Raw genomic sequence first — 22,077 nt, forward strand, 5'->3', positions numbered from 1 at the left:
ATCTTCTTTCACATAATTTCTTGATTCATACTGAATTAAAGCGACCGTGTAGTCGAGGTTCATTTTAAGAAGAATTCTTCACGTACTCGGGACTCTTAGTACCAGCGTAGCTGGAACACAACTTATCACCAGCCAGTAATAGTTTCATTCAAGGGAGTTGGGCCAGTAAGCTACGTCGAACTCGAACTTGTCGAACGCCCTCAGTCATTGAAATGATTCACTTGAGAGCCGATCAAGACAGAATTCATAAACGTCTAATCGTCATATCTACTTGTTAATAATATCTGAGCATTAAAATTAACTATTCTAAATCGTACGTGCTAGAAGGGAACACGCTTAGGAGATATACGCTATGAAAACCATATGTGCTTATGAAAGTCACCCTTCATCTACTGTGAGTTCTTCCTCCTCTGAACCTGCTGGCTGGCCAGCCCTGCATTGTCTCTCCTTGTTCCACGATGTCTCCTCCCATGATCAGGGTGTTCTCTAGGAGACAGCTGTCTTTCTCCATCCTCGCACCGCTCAACAGCCGGCTATTAGTCCTCAGCACACATCTATCGCCCACATACAGCCTGTTCAAATCGAATTTTCCACGAGTATTAATATGCCCAACAAGACTTGCATCATCGACAACCACCCGATCCCCCATCTCCAGTAGATCAGGTTCAGTAAACAATAAGCTTGGCCGTCCACTGACAAACAAGGCACAATCTTTTCCGATCTTAGCCCCTAGTGCCCGGAAGTACCAGGTCATGTATGCTGTTCCTGTCAGGAGCCCAAGGATACCGTGGCCAGCGAAGCAGTTACGCCGGATTCGCTCGATAGCCATGAAGAGCTGCCATCTTTGGCAATAACTACTTTTATCCCAGTCGTAGTTCCCAGGCTGTCTGCGACCTATAATTAACCATTTAGCGGCTATTACAATGCCGAGAGCCACAATACTCTGCACTGCCATAAGAGCGGATAGCAGGGCAGCACACAGCGAGAACAAGATGAAGGGGTCGGACCAGCGGCCGTTCCCAAGCCAAGGGGTGTTGACGACAACCGAAGCCACGACCTGAATTGACGAGATCGAGGCGGCAGTCCAGTAGGCATGAGTCAATACGACGCTGAGAGATGAGTACATGAAGATCATCCATTGACGCCAGACAAAATACGGTGTCTTGCGCTGATAAAAGGCTCTACCAAATGGGGATATAGTATCCGAAGATCCCTCGGAATCCGGAATTCCAGTTACCGTCACATGGCCTAGTGAGTTCTTATTATCGTAGTTGCTTTCGGACCCCTTGTCGGAAAAGATCGGTTTGATGGTTGTGGGCCAAAGGCGACGCAGGCTTTGTACACGACTCTCGCCGGGATAAATGCGTTTCCGTAATCTCCTGAAACCTTCATCTTCAGAGTCTGTTGCGACGTGCTTCTCCTCACGCTGGCGAGTGCCAAGAAAGACGGAGTCTCCTCCTCTAGAGCCTACGTAGATGCCGTTGCGCTCGTAGGTTATGCCGCGTTTTGTAAGGCACCCACTACCGAGAGTTGCCTCTGATTCAACAACAACCCCGGGATACGCGATAACGCGGTCTGCAATCATAGCGCCGTCCTTGATCGTGATGAAGTCGGAGCCAATAGCATCAACATTGATGAGATGGCTTCGAGATCCGAAGACGACACTGTTTCCGACATTTAGTAACTCGTAATCACCGAAACTAGGACCTGTTCCAGGCCAGTACACATAACGACCGACCGTGCCGCCAAGTAACCTTATCGCCACGCTTGTCGACTCATAATGCTGTCCAAATAGATCTGTGAGTTCTGAAAGGCTCGAGTTTGGCCACAGAGTCTTTATAAGTGTCATTCTCCATCGTTTGATATTGCCTGTTTCTCTTGTTGCTGACGGCTGTAAGGGGCCGAATTTGAAAGCGAGGAGTTTCCTGACGATGACTACGAAAATGAAGGCAAAGATTGGACCGAAGAACGAGCGTAGAGATCGAGCGAGATAATACCATCCTACTCGTTCGCCTTGTGTAAACCAGTGGATAACTCTGACCAACATGCTTCGCATTGGCTGGGCTTCAGATGAAACCAGGCCGATAAGACCGAGTAGCCAAGGGAGGTTGTAGAGGAATATGACAATAACCCGGAGAGGGAGGGTGAGGAACACCGAGAGAGCCCAATGAGGCTTTGGGGCTTTTGTGGCAGACAGGTCACGGTTCTCTTCGCTGGCATCTTGAAGCTCCCACGACGATGATCTAGCGCCAATGCAAGTGGAATCTGGGACGATAGCCCCAGGCGCAATCGTGGAGCCCACTCCTACCGACGCATTCCTTCCTATCGTGATCTTTGCAAGATACATCATGGTGTTTCTCTCGCCTGCCATAGGACGAACAGTGCACTCGTCGAGGGTCTGTCAATATCGCAGTCAATAACTACTCTTATGCAGAGGCTGGATATTCTCTGAGCTGGCCTCAGTAGCAATAATCTAAACGGGAGATCATGTATTCGGAGAATAACTTACCGTATTGTCACCGATATCCAGGAGATCCCACTCGCCTAGTCGTGCATTTTTCATAGTAACACCTGTCCCAATCTTCGCACCTAAGAGACGGTGGTACCAAATTTTCGACATTTCCGTCCAGCCGAACGCTCCTTTTCCACATATCATTATGATTTTCTGCGTTAGCCACCATCGAGTGTGGTAAGGCCCCCACATAGGATATAACCCCTCTTTGTATCGACCGATAATGAGCCATTTGGCGGTTATGCCGAACCAGGGGATGACAAGACTTGAGGCTAGTCGAGCAATAACGGTGCTTATCACCACATTCACTAACCTGCCTATGAGGCTTTCGCTTGTACTGGAACCCAGGAAGAATAATAACGCATATATAAACAGGGTCCATGAAAAGGCGCGTCGAAGTGGATAGATGATCATGATAGGAACAAGTTGTAGCACCAGGAGGTAAGGGTTGGTAGAGCTGTATGTCGGCTGAGTATCTAGAAGAGGCTGGCTCTCTTCTCTGACGCCGCTCCCTTCTCGCTCTGAGAGCTCATTCTCTATATATTCGCACAACTGATCGACAGAGCCATGTTTGAAAATGTAGTCGACCGGGACCCGGATGCTGAACTCGGCGCGAATCGCAGATAGAAGTTTTCCCACTTTCAGAGAATCGCCACCAAGCTCGAAAAAGTCTTTGTGTGACTGTACCTGCTTGTTTCGAAGCTGTAGAAGATCTGCAAACAGATGGGTAAGTTTCTGCGTGGTTGTGTCGACGAGGGTTGATGTTTCCGATAGCTGTGCTTCCTTGATCATCTTGGCAAAAACAACCATATCGAGGCCACCCTGGACATTGCGGGGGAACGCCTTTGGCATAGCGATGAATGAGTGCGGGACCAAATACCCATCAATCCTCTTGAACAGTAATTTTGTCAGCGAATCTATATCCTCTTCATCGGGCTCATAACCGTCGCCAGACTTTGGTGCTAGGTACGCTGTTAAAACTCCGGTATTAGGCTGTGTGTCAATGTGTATCTCGAAGCCTAAGGGCATAAAGAATTGTTGTATCTGTTCATATGATGTATGCGGCGTTATGAGACAAGGCGTTGATGGAATAGGGACGGATAGCTCAGTGTCCGTCGGAGGACACTGCGCCGAATAGTGTCTTTGAGAGAATGGGGTGTAGTCATCTATTGAAGGGATATAGAGGCGCTCGGCGAGTTTCACTCGGAGGACTTTGTTGTTTCTTTTTGGGACGTCATCCATATAAACGATGACCACGGGCCACTTAGCCTGTTGCAGAGATGACCGCAAAGACTTATGCAATGTTCGCAGGTCAACTTTCGGCTTTCCCGGGGTTGTTACGAGAACAATAGCAACGGCCTCTTGAAGCGTTTCATGTCGGACAGAGAAGGCCAATGCCTGCGATATCCTTCCAAACGTTGGTGAATCTGCCCGCGCCGCCGCCGCTACAATCGCATCCTCCACTTCAAAGGGCGAAATGATCTCACCGCCGCGATTAATAACCTCCTTATTTCGCCCCGTAATGTAGAGATATCCGTCTTGATCAAGGTAGCCCGTGTCGCCAGTATCAAACCACCCTTGAGAATTGAATGCAGATTTATCGAGCGACCCATCTGCTTTGAGATAACCTTGAAAGAGGGGGCCCCCACGAAGACATATGCGTCCGGTTTGGAAAGGGGAAACTTCATTGTCGTTGCCGCCCAAGATAACTAGCTCGGGACCTGTGACTAATCCGGAAGTCCCTGGGCGGTCCAAAGAATACGATAGGGTTGGACTGCTGATTGGCATGCATTCTGTCATACCGTAGCTTGGGAGAACAGTACATCGAAACGTATCCTTTATTCTTTCAGCTAGTGCTGGAAGAAGGCCGCCTGCCGCATTACAGACTAGACGTATTCGCCTGCATAAACGGTGAGTTAAGCTTTCTTTTCGTACATTGATGAGCACATGACTAAGGTGGGGGAAGCTCCTTGATAAAACTCAAACTTGGAGCGCTTTTAAGTAATCGAAAGAGAATATAGCAGCACTTACGATATCTCCAAAGCCTTTAATCTGTTACGTCCCTCATCCAAGACCATCGAGTGCATTGTAGGTGACGCATAGTACCATGTAGGCTGTACTTCTTCAATCTGATCCCAGAACAGGTTTGGGTCAAAATTTGGGCAGCATATAGTAGAGCCACCCGAGAACAATGGTGCGAAGAGGTTACGTATTATCCCACCGCTACAGATCAATCAGTGTCAGAGACTAAGAATTGTAGGGGGATACCGACATGTGATATAATGGCATCATATTAAGACAGATGTCTTGATCTGTCAAACCCCACGAGTCGACCACAAGCTTAACGCCATGTAAGATAGTTCCCACGGTAATAGGAACAACTTTTTTTTTGCCACTGGTTCCACTAGTGAAGAGGACCATCGCGATATCCTGAGGTCCATTAGGAGTTTGAGGTTGTGAAAATGAAACGGGCGTCATTTGTCGGATTTCGAACCGGTTCTCTGGCTCTTCGACCTCGTGTACCAGAAATATATCAAGGCCATTCTGGCCAAGTTGCAGGTTAGAAACCCCCGAGTCCCAACTGATAATGGCATTGGCTCTCGAGAGTTCAATATCAGCTTTTACTTGATCGGGGCCTGCACCTGGGTTGATGGGCGCAGCGATATATAGGTTCGATACAGCGACAATTGTAGCGGCGAGTAGTGGCCCATTGGGTAAGATGATAGCAACTACTGGTTTTCTTAGAAACCCGTTGTTTGTGGTGGTTATATGGAAGTCTCTTGTGAAGTTGTAAAGCTCTTGATAAGTGACCGATGACTTGGAGTTAGAATATCTGAGTGCCGGCTTGGAGCTCGACTGAAGACAATGTAGCCGGAGAAAGTCTAGCAGACTCGGTGGCCGCTGACTACTAAGGTGCTGCAGCATCTTGGAGGAGGTGTCAAATAGAAGATGATGACTTGTCAGGTCGACGACTTTGGAAATAACTTTGTAAACTTGCTACTCTTATAGGGATGACTTCTTGTTCTATATTTGCTGTCTCGTTCTATAGTATTCAACTATTTCACGCGATATAAAGATTCTAAGCCTAGTATCCTAGTTCCAGACCCCCTGATTGGAAATCGACCCGGGTATACTTGAGACCCGTTGCTATATGACTGAGGGATTTGTGGTGCTTGCATCAAGGCTTTACCAATGATTACGCCACCTTGAATCTAGGAATAGCTTGTCTCGAAATCGCTAACTTGGCTTATGTGTACAGCTACATGGTGGGTCAAGTATCTAGGCATCGCAGAGTATATCGGCGTAGTATGGAATCCAGACACGCCTTGATTGGTTCATATATTTAATACTAACCTCCTACCCTCGAATCATAATTTACGTGTTCCTGTGACACCTCCAGAGAAATAACCTAACTTGTCAATGTAATGCTACTTATCTAAGTGCGCTGGGAGGGTCTGCTACTGGTTCATGTCGTTGTTAACGAACCCACGGTGCCAGTCTCGACCAAGTCTCCATCAAACCGCCGGTGGCTTTGACAAGCTTCTTCGTGTGAAAGGACCCTGGCTCCGGTGGACGGTCACCCGCTTTCTACCAATCTTCCACGTGTTGAGTTGTCTAGATTTTGAGTACGTCGTCACATAGACCCCCATCGTATCATCCACATCGCAACTACCCACATATGGCACAAGCCTCTAGGTCCTTTAAGCTTCGTTCGCCTACGGCACTTGTGAGGAAAATCGTTATGATCATCATGGCTACGTAACACGAAATATCTGTAGGATTCCTATGACAGGGATCTCGGTTTGCGTGTTCATTTATTCACCACTACCGAATAGCATCGTTGATTACGAGGGCACGCGACGGAGGTGTGTACTGAATCTGGGCGCAAAATTAAGCTTGCTGTCAGGTACCGTTTTCGATGAAACACAGTTGTGATCCCTACATGATGCATTCCTACGTAGTTTAGTTTCAATATATTTGGAGCTTGTTAGTGCATGGCGCACGTAGTTCAAGATGTTTGTATGGAGTTGAGGCAGTCATAGCCACAATAAAGTGATCGCTTGATAGCCAAGCCGTTTATGCCTGGTTTCCAAGACTTGGTACCCGTTGCCAAGGGCTTTTCAGCAGAACAGGGGTTATTGATTTGGCTGCGCCACCAACCTGTAGCGTAGCAGAAAGCTTAATACGCAATCAGATTAGGTACTGTGACATCGTGATAACAAATGCCCGCAGCAGTCCAAATGGTTTAGCAGACGAACTATCGAACAATTACCCGTGTTCAAACTATCACATCTCCGATGTGCTGTCATAGAAAAGGTGGCATTGACTGATTTTCGTAGTTATCTTTGAGCGTGTGTCAAGGCTTACCAACGCTAGCTGATCAAATGATTGACAGCGAGTTTCCCTCTTACGGCGACAAGTCGCAAGCTGTTCGCGTCCCTAATCAACACGAATCCCTACCCTGTGACATAGACTACCCAGAACAACTGCGTGCGCTCGCTGCAAACCCACCGCTAGCCCAACCAGGACCTGGTTGATAGCATATTGCAGCACTGCGACCTTTTTCGGAGTTCAATAGGATCAACCATTGCCCGAGCTTTGCCCGCTTCTTCCAGTGATAATGGTATGCGAGATTGTGAAGCAACGTGTTGCTATTCCGAAGGTGAAACTAAGCCTACCGGGCGGGTATTATGTGAACTGCCGGGAGTGACTCGGCACGAAGCTCTAAACTTGACATCGGCTTACCTATTCTGGCCTGGTCTGTTTCACCATACAATTAATTGATTGATTGATGGCGTAATATAAATGCCATCTAGTAATGTAGTTGAATACGTCGTCTGGTTTTCTCCCAGAGTCATGTTGTTGGAGAGAAGCCCCATCGTGATGACGGTCAAGACATCACTACATCGTAATTCCGTCGTTTGGCTTTTGAGTGGACCAAGACCGCCCCGAACATTCGGGTAAGCAGTCCCTTTCTGTACGAATAAGAACCACCATAACCAATGGGATTTTAACTAACATTATATCTCTGAGTACTCCTCAAAATGCTCGCTTGATGCTTCCAAGCATCATATGGTTGAGCAAGTGTTCTTCGAAGTCGGTCGTAACAAGTCCGCCTTCACCTTTTAATGCCTGCATACTTTTCCATACGATGACCTCTGAAGTCAAAGCCCCCCCTGGGTATTCTCGTGACATCAGTGTTGATCTTATTCTTCCCATACGCGTCGCCTAGGATCGTAATAGGGGGTATGGTGTGCAAGCGTACACGCCCCGTTCTTCTGGGTCAGCTGCCGCGTATAGTTGCATTTCTTGAGACAGGATATTGGAGAGACATGAGTAGTTGCTTTCCCAAGAGTATGGGCCATAAGTAGCAAGGAGAATGCTATGATTGACGAAGTGAACGTCAAGTGGCGCGGCAGGATCTATGTCGAATGAACTCAAGTCGGCTTATCGTTGCTGACGCTAAGCATCAGAAGGTTTTTCTTATTTTAAGAAGGGCGCAACGAGCCATGGAACGTTGGGTGTGTCATGCATGCAGCCGGGAATATAGTTATCACCTGTCTAGACCTCAGGTTGGGATGCTGGCGCATCGATGAACAATATTAGGGGTGATATGACAGCGCAACACCATAAATGATAGGCGGCCCCCTATTCCATGTTACTTCCCTAGTGGCACACATAGCTTCAGTCGGAAGTGACAAGTCAACGTTATCTGATGGAAACGTTGCATTTCATGTTTAATGCATCGTACTATGCGTCCTGTGCGAGCGGAACGCGAAAGTTTACAACTGACAATCAACAAAGAAGTCGAATGGTTGAAACTATGATTCCAATGATGAGCAATGCTTTGACGCACCAGAAGTGGGCAGACGTGTGTATGCCTGAACCCTCCAGCAAGCCTCTGCTGCTCACGGGCCTTTTGCGGCTAGTTGACACGCAACCGCGAGGCCTGGACCTCGCGAGCCGCCGATTATGGCAATTGTCTATCTCATGTTGCTTGAGTAAGTGTCCGTTATATGCCGGCTACGTCGTGTTGCGGATAAGTGAGTGCATACCTTGTTCAGCATCTCGAACTCATTATTCGAAAACATCTTTTTCCCCATATTGATGCAACATGAGGACGTGACTGGTAGAATGACCATGAGTGAAAGCAGGGGAAGACGAAGATTGGACTTAGAAATTGAGCCAAGCATAATGTTAGCTTACTAAAATCTGCCAACGTCATACGGCGGTATGCTAATACCCTAATACTTCTAATGATTTATACTTAGTTCACATCAAGGATGTGGTAAGCTGCGATGGTCAGCTGTAGTGCTATCTTGTGGTGTCATCAGGGCGGATACTATCTATATATGAAGGCTAGCTGCCGCGTGGTCCAACATGTCTCTTAGTTGGGGTCATGCAATGGTAGTATTAGCATTTATCTATGTAAGCAGGCAGTTCGCCTATTATTCCAAGAATAGCTGCACTCCATAAATGTGATCGGTCTTAATGTACCCGGTGGTTGGCAGGACGGGCCAAGCTGCATTGCAGATCGCTTATCACATTGGATCAACAGTATATGAAATGGGTGGGATCTGCGGAAAAGAAACTATTCTTGAAGATAAGCATGGTATATCAGAGGAGCCCATTCTTTGTGGCCACAATACGAACTTTCCGAAAGGTTTCATGCGCATGATTGCAAGCCGTGGTGCTGACGTTGTCTTCAACTCATTATCAGGCGATATTCTCATGGCGTCGGGAGTTTTAGTCGCTGGTTACAGTCGCATCGTGGAGACCGACGAGACCGACATCGCTGCCAATTCGAATTTGCCCCTAATGCCATTCTTGAGGAACGTATTATTCATTGACTTTGGTTTGGCAGTATGGCAAAAGGGACAAACCGGCTGATGCTCCGCGGTCCATGCGGAACATTATCGACATGATCGCTAATAACACTTGTATACGGCCGGCCCGCTGCACGTTTACGACACCTGGGAGTTTGGATGCCTATGTCTTCGAAAACAAGTAGAAGTGGTCGTGTCATTGGGAAGATGATAATGGACCTGCGACCTGAGTCTGGGGCGAAGATACCAATAGCCATTGGACCAAGCTTTATGCTAGGCCCAGCGGCTGCTTATGTCATTGCGGGAGGCCAACATTCCCCGATGGATGTTTAGTAGGAACAGTAGGGAATCCGATCCTGTTGACGGACCGCGCCGCGCATAGACGCGCCATTTTACGATATCGCGGTTACAAATCCCGTTCAGACAGTTTTCAGATCAATTGTGAATATGCCACCCAATTGCGGCTGTATCAAGAGACTATGGCCGGCAAGGTAGGTGGCTTCCTAGCTATCGATAATCTTAGTAACCAAGACCACTGATCATGATGTGCAGATTGTACCTAGGCATTGTTTGACAGCATAAGCTACAAAATCTACTCGGAAGGTGCGGGAACAAAGGCATGGGGAGGGAGGGGCTGTAACTTACACACAGCCATGCCGGGAGGCATAGGTGTCTTCATGATACTCGCATCGGTATCGGGGTTGCTAGGTCTCCAAACTCAGTTGAGTTACGATGCTGATAATACCTACGAGGATGCTTTCGCATGCAAATGGGTGCGCTGTGGCAAAAAGACTGTTAGCCGACTTAGATGGCATCGTTCGCGATGGAGTGCTGGCAGAGACCCCTGATCTGATGCAACGGGTCTTTGGTTACGGGATTGTTGCACTTGTGACGGGCTCCCAGTTTTGAGACCATACTGGACTAATCCTGTAATCCTGTAGGCTGTAGTCCAAGTCGGCCACTCGAGTCTTCACGTGGAAGCCAAGCCGTCATTGACATCAGAACTGATCAGGAATGAGGCCTAGATCGTGTCGATACTCGCAACGTGTTGAACGTAGGTGGGGCTATATAATAACCGTTAGACCGCTCGAACGTCTAATGGCGTCGTTTTTGACGTTCGAGACGACGACCGATTGTTCAGTCAGGTACACTACCATGGTCGCCGAAACGCTGCTGCTTGGCGCCAGTAGACTGTAGTGGAACTCATACGAAGTCTCGCCAGCTTATTGCAGTGGCCACAACCCTGGGCGATGCAGTTATATACGTGACCGACGCTCTGATAAATAGATTGACAGCGCCGCTATTGAGCTTGCAGAGCGAGGACGTGGTAGATCTTCACGAAGCTCTACGGAGTACGCACGTCTGGTGTGGATTTGCTACTGGCGGCGGAGCTCCGAAATTGGGTTAGTGAAGAGATTTCGCCGAAACGCTCGATGGTACATGGTACACTAATTACAACCTTCGCAATCCTGGGCACTATGGAGCGCACCCTGATAGCCAAATGAAGCAACATCCATTAGGAGGCCAGGCTAGATTACCGAGTTGATTGAAGCCAGCACCACGTCAGGCTTCCTGTCATTTCAAAATGGCAAACAAGATACCCTCGAGTACTAGAAATATATCAAACAATGTCTAGGCTCATGACGTTCGATATCATAATAAATTGGTTCGCTTATGTGCCTCCCAAGGACACACATTGTAGTCCTAACCGCCTCGACTTGCGATGGAGATAGAGAGAATAATTTCTGGTATTGGACAAATTGGAAGAGCTTATCTGTTGACTATGAACAACGAAATTCGACTAGTGAGAAGAGTAAAGAGCTCATTGGAGTGCCAACGCAAGGAGATGAGCGCGTGACGCATGCGACTAGCCTGGTATAGCGATAATCAGGCAGGTGATATGCCAGGAATGTTCATAGCACCTCGCGAGATCTCAATTAGATTAGGCTTCAGCTATCTGATACCCCCCTCAGAGAGATGAACGGGAATAATATGAGTCCGAGATTGTTGGTGACTCTCATTGCTGTTTGTAGAACAAGATCATGGACATGAACTGCTCGTGTCATTGCGTGATACAACACAGGTAGTCAACGAAGAGGAGAAAAGGCACCGTGGATGAGAACACCATTGGCAGAAACAGTTACTTTCTAGTGGGCGGATGCTGAAGTCCGCTTTGGTGAGGTTCACAAGGGTTAGTGTCTGCACCTGGAACAGGCATTCTCAGGTGCGGCTGATTTCATCTTCCCTGCATGATAACGTTCGTCACGGTCGCTATATGAACAATATGGCGAGTATTATATCTTCATTTTCAGATATTTCAGCACGTTCTTGGGTTTTAGACGTACGTCAGAATGAATCATAGTTTATTATCAAGATGGTTCACGCACTCATCACCTCTATTTTGTTACTTCAATTAGCTGCCTCTGAGTCAGTGACCATCACTCGGCTGCCGGCGTACTCATCACAGCGACCCTGCGCTCAGCAGTGTTTTGGTGGGGGGATATTCACGGCGGCAGGTGCACTTGCATATGGAATCGAATGCGAGTATCGCAACCCGCAGAATGAATGTGTCTGTCGACCAGATCTCCAAGATCAAGCAGAGGCGTACCTACAGACCTGTGTGGACCGCGGCTGTACCGCAAACTCTCTAGACACCAATAGCGCCGTCTCGATCTACGATGAGTACTGTACATCCGCAGGCTATATACGGAACGTTGCAGCGACGACAACATCAGGTACGGATGACTCGCCTTTAACTGTCACCGCTCCCGTAACGGTGACGGCGACTGTAAAGGCTTCATCAGCCCAAAAATGGGCGATGTCACCCATGCGGGCTCTGATCATACAATTCGCAACTCTTGGCAGAATGATGTGGGATTGATATGTGTGTTTTGATAGCAGGTTCTTCTCCCAGCCTGTCTTCGACTAAGTCGCAGCCTCAACAAACATTCCATACGTCCACAACGCCATCGTCATCTTCTAATACAGTAGAAGACCCTAGTTACTCGGCCCGTCCCGGTGAAACCCAGACGTCAGCGCCCACTGGCTCGGGATCAAACGATGGTAACAACGAGAACAACAATACGAACAGCAATGGAGGTAGCAGTGACGAGAATAACAATAAAGGAGGTGGCGGTGGACTTGATACCGGTGATGTTGTTGGTATTGTTGTTGGTGTCCTTGGGTTTATAGCCACTGCTATAGGGACATGGTTCACATATAAATCAATAAAGAACAAGAAACGTCCACAACCCTAAAGCCCAGGGCAGATGCTTCCAGATTTTTCATATCGCAGAATCTATCTCATTGGGTGAATAGTTTAAAAACACCTTTCTATCGTATAAATTGAACATCTGGAAACTCTTCGCTTTCGCCGGCGAGAAGACCTTCCTCTCCTCCCAGCAAGGTAAATTTGACGTAGTCGTCTAGGTACGCTCGCAAGATCGCTACTGCCCGTTCACCCCTCAATACCCCGAGCACATCCTCAACGAGCTCGGGGTTTTCCCTCAAACCCGTAAAATCTCCGATGATAGAAAGATCCCAAAAGCTACCGTGGTAGGAGTCGGCTACGTGCAATTCCTTGAACCATACATCCGGATACTTCTCGTTGTGAGCCTTAGTAAAATTTGCCCAACTCTCGTCAAGAGTCGAGCTCAGACTACCCGATAAGTTGATGAACGGCTTCGACACACCAGCATTGACGACCGGTCCCCAGAGATCACCGTCTAGGTTCAGGCCGGCTTTAATACGAGGCTCCACGGCTGTGGCAGCAAGCGCCGATGCGCCACCATATGAATGACCAAAGTAAACCGTCTTGCACACTTTCAACGTATCGAGGACGAAAGATACGTCGCTGGTGCGTACATCAAGACCGAACTCGATCGCAGAGAGGTTATCAGGGTCGCCCACTACGTTTCCGCCAAAGATGATGTCTCCATCGGGGAACAACACCACATCTGTCTCATACGGATGATCCATCACAATAACTTGGTAGCCGAGGCTTGAGATTTCCATAGCGAAACTGGTATACCAAAACCTGGTAGTGTTGAGCCCAGTGCCGAACAGCAAAGTAGGAAATTTAGGAGTTTTGGTCCGTTTCGATACACCGCAGCATATGTCCAGCTCGAGTCCGCCTAGCAGTCCCTGCGGCCAGTCATAATCCGCATACGCGAAAGCCAAGATGTCGTCTTCTATTTCAGCGATCTGCTCAGGCATGTACGGCACGCGACAGGTCTGTGTGCAATGTTGTTCTGCTACCGGTGTGAAATGCGAGATCAACATCCGACGAGAATGGGACGAATTGAAGGGATCGACGCGATCCGCATCGACAAGCTCTTTATTCTCCCATTGGACTCTGTAGGGACCTCCTGGAGCCGGGAAGACTTGCGCAATTGCAGTTGTTGCTGCGAGTGCAGCCAGAAGCACAGGAAAGGCCATCGCGTTAGATGAGAATGGTAGGTAATAGTCACACGATAATCGAGAAGGTCGGTCTCATTCGAAGGTCGAAAATCATGCCTTTTAATGCATCGCAGTTTGACCCCACCAGGGAATGAATCGTCCTCAATTTTCCGGATCAGTATCTGGATAAGGGGCACAGTTGAAGGGTAGTGTATATTACGATGATTTCAGACCTTCCTACTTGGGATTGAAGCTTTCAGCTGGCCCTCATTAGTTCCAATGTCGCATGCTGTACCAGCTACCGTAAGTAAGACGGGCCGAGTTACCATCCCGGCCATACGTAGAAGAGCCTCTTAGAATCCGGGCTATCCTACATTGCTGATAAAAGGCCAAGTTATCGCCAACATCGCATACAGTGGGGGGAGGGTGCGCCAGAATAATATAACACACGATCGACTACAGGAAATCTAACATGCGATAAATATAATTTAGGGCTTAGTAGCATAGGATGCAGTTGGCGTCATGCACTAGGGCCATGGTAGGAGGTCTGTGTTATGCAGATAAGCCCTTGTACTGCGTATGTGTTGAGGTTATTGAAACGAAGCTATTAAACCCTAGCTTAGTCAACACATATTGGCAGAGCCAAAGAGTGAGTAATTGTATTCCACCTCTATATGGAGTCAGGTTCACCTACAAGGCCAGAAGCCGCCGCAATTAGACTTTAAAATGACCTTGGAAGCCATAGTTGATTATTGTAAGCTAAAGCCTATCACAAGTTCTCAACTCAAGCGCTTATTGTATAAATGCCGTATAAAGCTCAGAAAACCCGCCTTTTCCTACATCATTAACAGAAATGTGTTCATAGAATTAAATATTCATTCTTGGCAGGTCTGATTCCGTGCAATATTTTTCGTTTGGTATGAGTTTGATTCCATGCTGCTCTGAGATCTCTTTCCAAGGAGCCGGTGCGACCGACCCTGGAGGCCTTTTCCTGAATTGTTGATCATATCTGACAATGTAGCTCCTGTAGCAGCCGGAAAAGCACCTATCTACGCAGGCTCCGGGTTAGGGTTAACAGCGCGGCCAGCGTTGGACTTGGAGAAAAAAAGGTTAAATTCTGGCTACTAAAAGCATATAGGGCTAATCAAGGCATTGGATTTCGTATTGCTATCCCTGCTATTACCTATTTCTTTCGTATTGCTATCCTTACTATTTTGTATCGCTATCCTTATAACGTACGTACCTTTAAAATGCACGCTTTATAATTTAGCTAGTTAATTAATTCAACTATTATAATTATTTTATTTAATTTTATTTTCTTTTTTACCCCCTTATTTAATAGCTATAGTAGTTCTTTTTTATTAATTAATATATTAAAGGTATTATTAATTAATTAGGATTAATGTTATTTTTACCTTTAAATAAGTAATTAATAGGTTAAAAGTAAACTATTAATTAACTATTTATTATTTAAGCTTTAATATTTATATAAATTAAATAATTAAAATATTATATTAATATCTTTAAACTTTAAATCTTTTAAATATATAAGTTTATTTATTATAATTATTATTTAATATAGCTTTAACTTTAACTTTATTATAAAGTCCTTTAATATTATAGGTAAAAATAAAGAATAATAATATAATTAAACATTATATATATTTTTAATTACTTTTATAAATAATTTTTATTATTATTTTAATAAGTTATATTATTTAACCTATATTTAATTATAAAAGGTATTATAATAAGGAATAATTTTAAATATAATAAAAATTTTAACCTTTAAATAATTTAACCTAAATAAAATAAACTAATTATAATATATTATTTATCCCTATAATTAAATAACTAATTTTAAAATAATATAGCTATTTTAATATTTAAATCCTATATAAATAATTTATAATAAAATAAACTATAATAATATAACCCTTTTAATATTTAAATTATATATAAATAATTTATTATTAAATAAAATAATATTATATTTTTATTAATATAATTACTTTAAAATATAAATCCTAAATAGTAAACTTAAAAGGGGATATATAAATTATATTCTTCTTATTTTAAAAATATAATATTTATAAAAATATTTTATATAAATTATTATTATTAAGCTATTTTTTATTTATTTTATTGCTTATTTAGTTTAATATAGGAAATATTTTTATTATATTAATACTTTTCTATAAAATTTTATTAATATAGTTTTTATTAATAATACCTTTAATTAATATTAAATAAAGCTATTAAAAGTAAAAAAAAGTATATTTAAAATAAAGAATTATATTAAAAGTAGAATTATTATAATTTAATAGTTAATTTTATTTATTAATACCTTTTAATTTTTAATAGATATTTAATAATTTTACCCCTTTTATAAAAAGCTTTATTAATATTATTTAATTAAATTTAATAATAAAAGCTATTAAACCTATATATTATTTATTATCCCTTTTTAATAATCTTTTTTATTACTGTTATAATATATAATAAAGAAAATAAGCATTAATAAAAAATTAATTGTTAAATATTATTATTTAACTATTTTTATTAAAGATTAATTAAATAAATTAAATTGCTACCCCTTTAAATCAATTTGCTTAAAAATTTATAAACCTTAACCTTTATTAATTATTTAAACTATTTAAATTTAAGAATAATATTCCTCCTATTTATAAAAGATTTATATTATTAATAATTAATAATAATAAAAAAAGTAATATAAAGTAAAATAATATTATAATAAAAAATAAAATAACTATAGTTATTAATATTAAAATAGTATTATTTATTATATATAATCCTATTATTACTTTAAATATTAAAAATATAAATATTAATATAAATATAAACGATAAAGTTTTTAAAGTAAATAATAATTTTAATATTTATACCTCCTATAATAAAATATATAATATAGGATATAAATAGTAATATTTTTAATTAAGTTAATATTTCCCTATAATGCTTTATATAGAATAATAGTATATTAAAAGCTAAATATTTGCTATATTTAATTAAAACTATTACTATAATAAGCTTTAACTCCTTTAAAAAATAAATATTTAATTTAAATTAATATTTATTTTTTTAAAGCTATATTTATACTTAATATCCTTTATTAACTATTTTTTTATTTATAAATAAGGATAAATATTTAAAAGGTTAAATATTAAAGCAGATTACCGATTTTATTTCTAAAGGATATATTATTAAATATTTTAACTTATTAATTAATATTAATATTAGGAATATTTTATTAAACTATATTAATAATTATATATTAAGCTACCCTTTTTAATATTAATTTAATAATATTAATAAATTAAAACTTTCCCTATTAATTATATAATAAAAATATAATTATATTATAAAATAGCTAAGCTTTATAAAAATATATAATATTAATAGCTTTATATTTAAACTTTAATTATTAGTTATTTTTCTTAATAATGTTTTTTCCCTTTTATATTTACTTTTTATTAAATTTATAATTATAAATAACCTTTATTGCTCCTTTAATTTTATTATATTATATAAAGTATATAATATATTCCTTAAAATATTTAGGTTTAGCTATAATAATATTACTTATTTTATATTCCTATATTTAATATTTATTTAAAAGAATATATCCTTATACCTTTTATTTAAAATATAATAATAATTTATAAATAACTATATAATTTTAATATTATATTAATTATATTTATTAAATATTATTATATAATATTCTATAAGCTTTATTTAAATTTAAGTTAAAGTTAATATATCCCGGTATATTTATTAAAATATTAATAATACCCTATACTTTACCTATTTATAATATAATATATTATATAAATATATTTTATTATTTTAAAAATATTTTAAATTATTATATAATAAATATAGTTTTAAATATTTTAAAAACTTTATTTTAATTTTATAAAAATATAAATTAAAAGATATTATATTAAGTTTATTAATAAAGAAGGCATTATATAAATTTTATATTAAGTATTTTACCCTTACAAAGGTGGATTACCTATATATAAAAAATATATAGGTAAACTTTATTTTTTACAATATGCTTTATATAATTAAACTATAATTGCTATTAAATGCTAGAAACCTATTATTTTTATTATTCCTTAAATCTAACTATTTATTAAAAAGTATTTAGGATACTTCCCCTATATTTAAAAGGTTTATAACTTATTATTATATATAATACCTATTATAAAATATTAGGTTAATAGAATTTATTAAAGAATTTATTAGCTTAAAAGTAAAAAAATTAGCTTTATATTAGGTAAAAGTTTATGATTTATATAAATAATATATATATACTTTTAATAAAGATATAAAATTGTTTAATATATTATAATTTAAACTATTAGCTTTTAAACCAAACTTAATTAAAACCTATTATTTAAGCAAAAGTAATAACTCAACCTATAAAAAACTATTACTTATAATACCTTTTATTTTATAAGCCTTTTAAATAGAAAAAAGCAAGTTATATAATATATTAATTAATATATTAAACTTTATTATGCCGATTTATTATAGCATTTATTATAAAGTATAAGTCCTATAATTCTATTTTATTATAACTATTAACTTTTATAATATTATTTTTTAAAAGATTATTTATTTATTTATATTAATAAACCCCTTTATATATAACCTATTTTTTATTATATTAATATAGAATATAAATAACTTTATTCTAACCTTTATAATATAGTTTATTAAACTAATATAATATTTAACAATATTTACGTTATTTAATTTAAAGAGCTTATTAAAATAATTTAATATAAAAAAGTAGATAAGGAATATATATATTAATTAGCTTTTTATTATATTCCTTTATATTAATTATACTTTATATATTTTATTATATATACCTTAAATATAAAATATAATATAGAATAGCTATAAATAGGCATCTAATAAAATTAAAAAGCAATATAGCCTAAGTTTAAAAAGCATTATATAAAAATATAATATATTATAATTTTTAAATAAAATGCTTAAATAATATATACTTAAGCTTATAGGTAATATATTAAAAAAATATTAATACTATACTTTTAATTATAATATTATATTAAAATGCTAGCTTATAGTTATATAAAAGGTATAATAAAAAAAGATATATTAATGAAAATAATTTTAAATAATAACCTTCGAATTATTAAAAAGTACGTTAATTTATTTAGCCTTTATATATAAGCCTAAACCTTTTAAAATAAAACGTTTAAATTAACGCTTTAATAAATAACGTATACCTATAACCTTAAATTCCTTAAAGCATATAAGCTATTTATAAAAAAACTAAGCTTTAATATTCCGGTATACGAAAAAGCGTTATATAAAAGGCCCTCCAATTATATAAGCAGATATATAAATATTCTTATACCTTTTACCCTATATATTATTTACCTTAAAGTATTTATATATATAGGCGAACGGAAAGTAACGTTATTAATTAAAGGCTATATAAAGTTATTTAAGGGAAGGGCTATTTTAATACCTATACTAATTTAATAGTAAAAGCTAAAAAAGGGTTTTATAAACGAAGACTTTAATAAAAATAGTTCCCATAGTTAATCCATTTATATTTATACTATATTAAATAATATAAATAATATAGGAAGTTAAGCTATAAAAACGTTTATATAAAAGTATAACTATATATACTTTATATAAAAAAGCTTCTTTAATAATAGGGCTATTAATTATATATCGGTAAACAATTAGTTAAACTATAATAAAGCTTATATAGGTTTATATATATTTATTACCCTTAATTTCGAATAGTTAAAGTTTTTTTATATATAAAGCTTAAGGTATAATATTCCGCTAAAGTTTGAATTTTTTGCTTTAACGTATTATTATCTTAATATATTTTATAAAAAGATCCTTATTAAATAGTTACTATATATTAAAATATTTAATTTATTATAAAAGGCCCTATTATAAAAAGTTAAAAGTATAATACCGGTAAACGAATTATAGCTAAAAGCAAAAGCTAGGAAGGTATATCGGTATATATATATATATAAGGAAGTATTAAAAATAGGAATACGCTTATATTATGTACCCCATCCTAATTTTACGCCTTTTATATAATTCCTTATATACCCAAATAGAAATAGTTAATTTTTTATAGTATTTTAATAGCTTTAAGTCCTAAATAAGAACCTAGTTTTAAAACTACCTATACCTTATAATTAATAGTTCTATATCTTTTTGAATAGCATTAATATACCTTTATTACCTGTTAATATATTTATAATCTTAGACTTTTACGAGACCTATATAAACCCTTTAATACCAAATATTTAGCCTAATTAAATATCTATATAAAAAGGGAGTAAATTGCTTAAAATATATATAATATAATAAAAAGGTTTCGAAATATAACTAACTTTATTAATGGATATAATATAGTAAAATTAGGAAAGTTGGGGCACGTTTATAAAGGATGTAAAAAATAGCAGCTTAAAGAAATCTAACGGAACATTAAACCATATTACTAATAGTAATAAAGAATAAGCTAATATAAATAATAGTAATAGATTAATTATTAAGGGTTGCTATATATAAGCCCTACCTATATTTAATAAAATAGATATAATAATACGTAAAGATAAATATATAAATAACTTAATAAAGCAGGTAACTTTATTAAAAGTTATATATTAATCGATTGCCTTTACGTTTATTCCTCTATTCCTTTATATTAGGTAAAGTATACCTTATTAAGTAGACCTGTTTTAGCTATACTATATTTAATATAGTATATTTAAAGCTAAATAGCAAAGTGACCTTTAAACTTTATATTCAAAAAATCAGCTTATATAGTAAGATTAGCTAACTACCCTATATAGGTTGTTTTTTTTAAGGGCTATCCTATATAAAGTCAGTCAATTAATTAATTAGTTAATTAGTTAATTAACCAATTAGTTAACCAGCTAATTAATTAATTAATTAATCAATTAGTCAATTAATCAGTTAATTAATTAATTAATTAGTTTATTTTATAATAGCTTTATATATACCCTTTATTATCCTCCTAATTATTTTAAGCATATTTAGCTTAATAATTCCTATTTATAAGCTATATTATAAATATACCATTAAAGTAACCAAAATCATTTAAGCTATTAATAGCTAAAGGTTACTATTATTTAATATATAATAATAAAGTTTATATTTATACCCTTTATTTAAACGGAAGTCTTTTTATTGCCTAGATAGTTTAAAAAATACCCTATTTAAAAGAATAGGTTAATAGGGCTTTATTTAGCTCTGAAGGCCTTTGCTGTTAAAAAGGACCCCTCCAGCTTTAAGTCTAATTAAAAAAGCCTAGCTAATTAACTTTATTATAGCTTTGCAAAAGAACCGTTTAATAACCTAGTTTAAGGTTTTCCTTATATTATTTAATAGCTTATTTAAATTATAAGCTATTTATAACGCTTTCCGCTGCTTTGGCTATAAATATTATAATACTTGCTAAAAGCTTCTATTAAGTAAAGTTAATTGAAATAAATATAAAACGTTTGTTAAAGCCTATAAAAATTAAACCGTAGCTTAATAGAGTTAAATCCTTTAATTTAATAAAACTTAAGTAACGTATAGCTATTACAACCTTTAATATTATACCCGTTTATTGTACGAAAAATAGGATACAAATTGCTACGTTAAAAAATAATAACGAAAAAGAAGTTAAATATTTTAGGGTTGTTTTTCTAGCTACGGTAAAGGCCCAGGGGTATTTTAAAAAAAAAACTAGGGAAAGATTATTAACGTTATTTATTAAAGGTATATTATTCCAATAATAAATAATTAAATTTAATAAAACCTTTATTAAGGCGTATAGCTATTCTTTATATAGGATAATGCTTCTAACTATAAAGCAAAGGCTATAATCCGAAATTTAAATAGCTATAGAATAGAATATATTAAATAGCCCCCTTTTTTACCAGATTTAAACCTAATAGAAACTATATAGGATTGGATAAAGAATTATATTAAAGAATACTATAGTTATTTAGGTAAACGAAGTTAAAAAATGCATCGTTAATAGGTATAGGAAGCTTAGGATATAATATTAAAATAGTAGTTAATATAACTTTTAAAAGGTTTTTTAAATAAATATAGGTAAATAGAATTAAATAATAGGGGCTATATTAATAAATAATTAAAGAATTTTAAAGCCCTTTTCATGTATTAATAATATTAGGGTTAGGGTTAGGGTTAGGGTTAGGGTTAGGGTTAGGGTTAGGGTTAGGGTTAGGGTTAGGGTTAGGGTTAGGGTTAGGGTTAGGGTTA

At 37.7% G+C, this 22,077-nt stretch overlaps 5 protein-coding genes across 5 annotated transcripts; 3 read left to right on the forward strand and 2 right to left on the reverse strand.

Annotated features, from left to right (window-relative positions):
• Positions 1–260: 260 nt before the first annotated feature.
• F5B22DRAFT_661034 (acetyl-CoA synthetase-like protein) lies at positions 261–5,437 on the reverse strand (the record flags this gene model as incomplete). Its single annotated transcript, XM_047980338.1, has 4 exons — positions 261–2,398; positions 2,510–4,412; positions 4,544–4,735; positions 4,785–5,437. The coding sequence occupies 4 exons, from the start codon at positions 5,435–5,437 to the stop codon at positions 386–388; spliced, it is 4,761 nt and encodes a 1,586-aa protein (XP_047826081.1). The 3' UTR covers positions 261–385.
• Positions 5,438–8,871: 3,434 nt separating this feature from the next.
• F5B22DRAFT_494153 (uncharacterized protein) lies at positions 8,872–9,909 on the forward strand. The gene has a single exon (XM_047972381.1). It carries the CDS (start codon positions 9,005–9,007, stop codon positions 9,401–9,403), a length of 399 nt encoding a protein of 132 aa, XP_047826082.1. The 5' UTR covers positions 8,872–9,004; the 3' UTR covers positions 9,404–9,909.
• An 83-nt stretch (positions 9,910–9,992) lies between these two features.
• On the forward strand, positions 9,993–10,364 carry F5B22DRAFT_651391 (uncharacterized protein; the record flags this gene model as incomplete). The annotated part of the gene is made up of 2 exons (XM_047979456.1): positions 9,993–10,133; positions 10,281–10,364. 2 exons carry the CDS (start codon positions 9,993–9,995, stop codon positions 10,362–10,364), a joined length of 225 nt encoding a protein of 74 aa, XP_047826083.1.
• A 1,103-nt stretch (positions 10,365–11,467) lies between these two features.
• On the forward strand, positions 11,468–12,634 carry F5B22DRAFT_494157 (uncharacterized protein). The gene is made up of 2 exons (XM_047972382.1): positions 11,468–12,074; positions 12,241–12,634. The coding sequence occupies exons 1-2, from the start codon at positions 11,714–11,716 to the stop codon at positions 12,594–12,596; spliced, it is 717 nt and encodes a 238-aa protein (XP_047826084.1). The 5' UTR covers positions 11,468–11,713; the 3' UTR covers positions 12,597–12,634.
• Positions 12,447–14,163, reverse strand: F5B22DRAFT_494160 (uncharacterized protein). Its single transcript, XM_047972383.1, has one exon. It carries the CDS (start codon positions 13,774–13,776, stop codon positions 12,673–12,675), a length of 1,104 nt encoding a protein of 367 aa, XP_047826085.1. The 5' UTR covers positions 13,777–14,163; the 3' UTR covers positions 12,447–12,672.
• Between the last annotated feature and the right edge of the window lie 7,914 nt (positions 14,164–22,077).

This window comes from Xylaria bambusicola (genome assembly GCF_022495145.1).
Source record: "Xylaria bambusicola strain CBS 139988 unplaced genomic scaffold F5B22scaffold_67, whole genome shotgun sequence".
In the NCBI taxonomy this organism is placed as follows: Eukaryota; Fungi; Ascomycota; class Sordariomycetes; order Xylariales; family Xylariaceae; genus Xylaria; species Xylaria bambusicola.

Coding starts and splice junctions, on each gene's coding strand:
- F5B22DRAFT_494153 (XM_047972381.1), top strand. CDS start 9,005: ATGTACCCGGTGGTTGGCAGGACGGGCCAAGCTGCATTGCAGATCGCT.
- F5B22DRAFT_494157 (XM_047972382.1), top strand. CDS start 11,714: ATGGTTCACGCACTCATCACCTCTATTTTGTTACTTCAATTAGCTGCC. Junction 12,075..12,240: donor TGCAGCGACGACAACATCAG/GTACGGATGACT, acceptor TTTTGATAGCAG/GTTCTTCTCCCAGCCTGTCT.
- F5B22DRAFT_494160 (XM_047972383.1), bottom strand. CDS start 13,776: ATGGCCTTTCCTGTGCTTCTGGCTGCACTCGCAGCAACAACTGCAATT.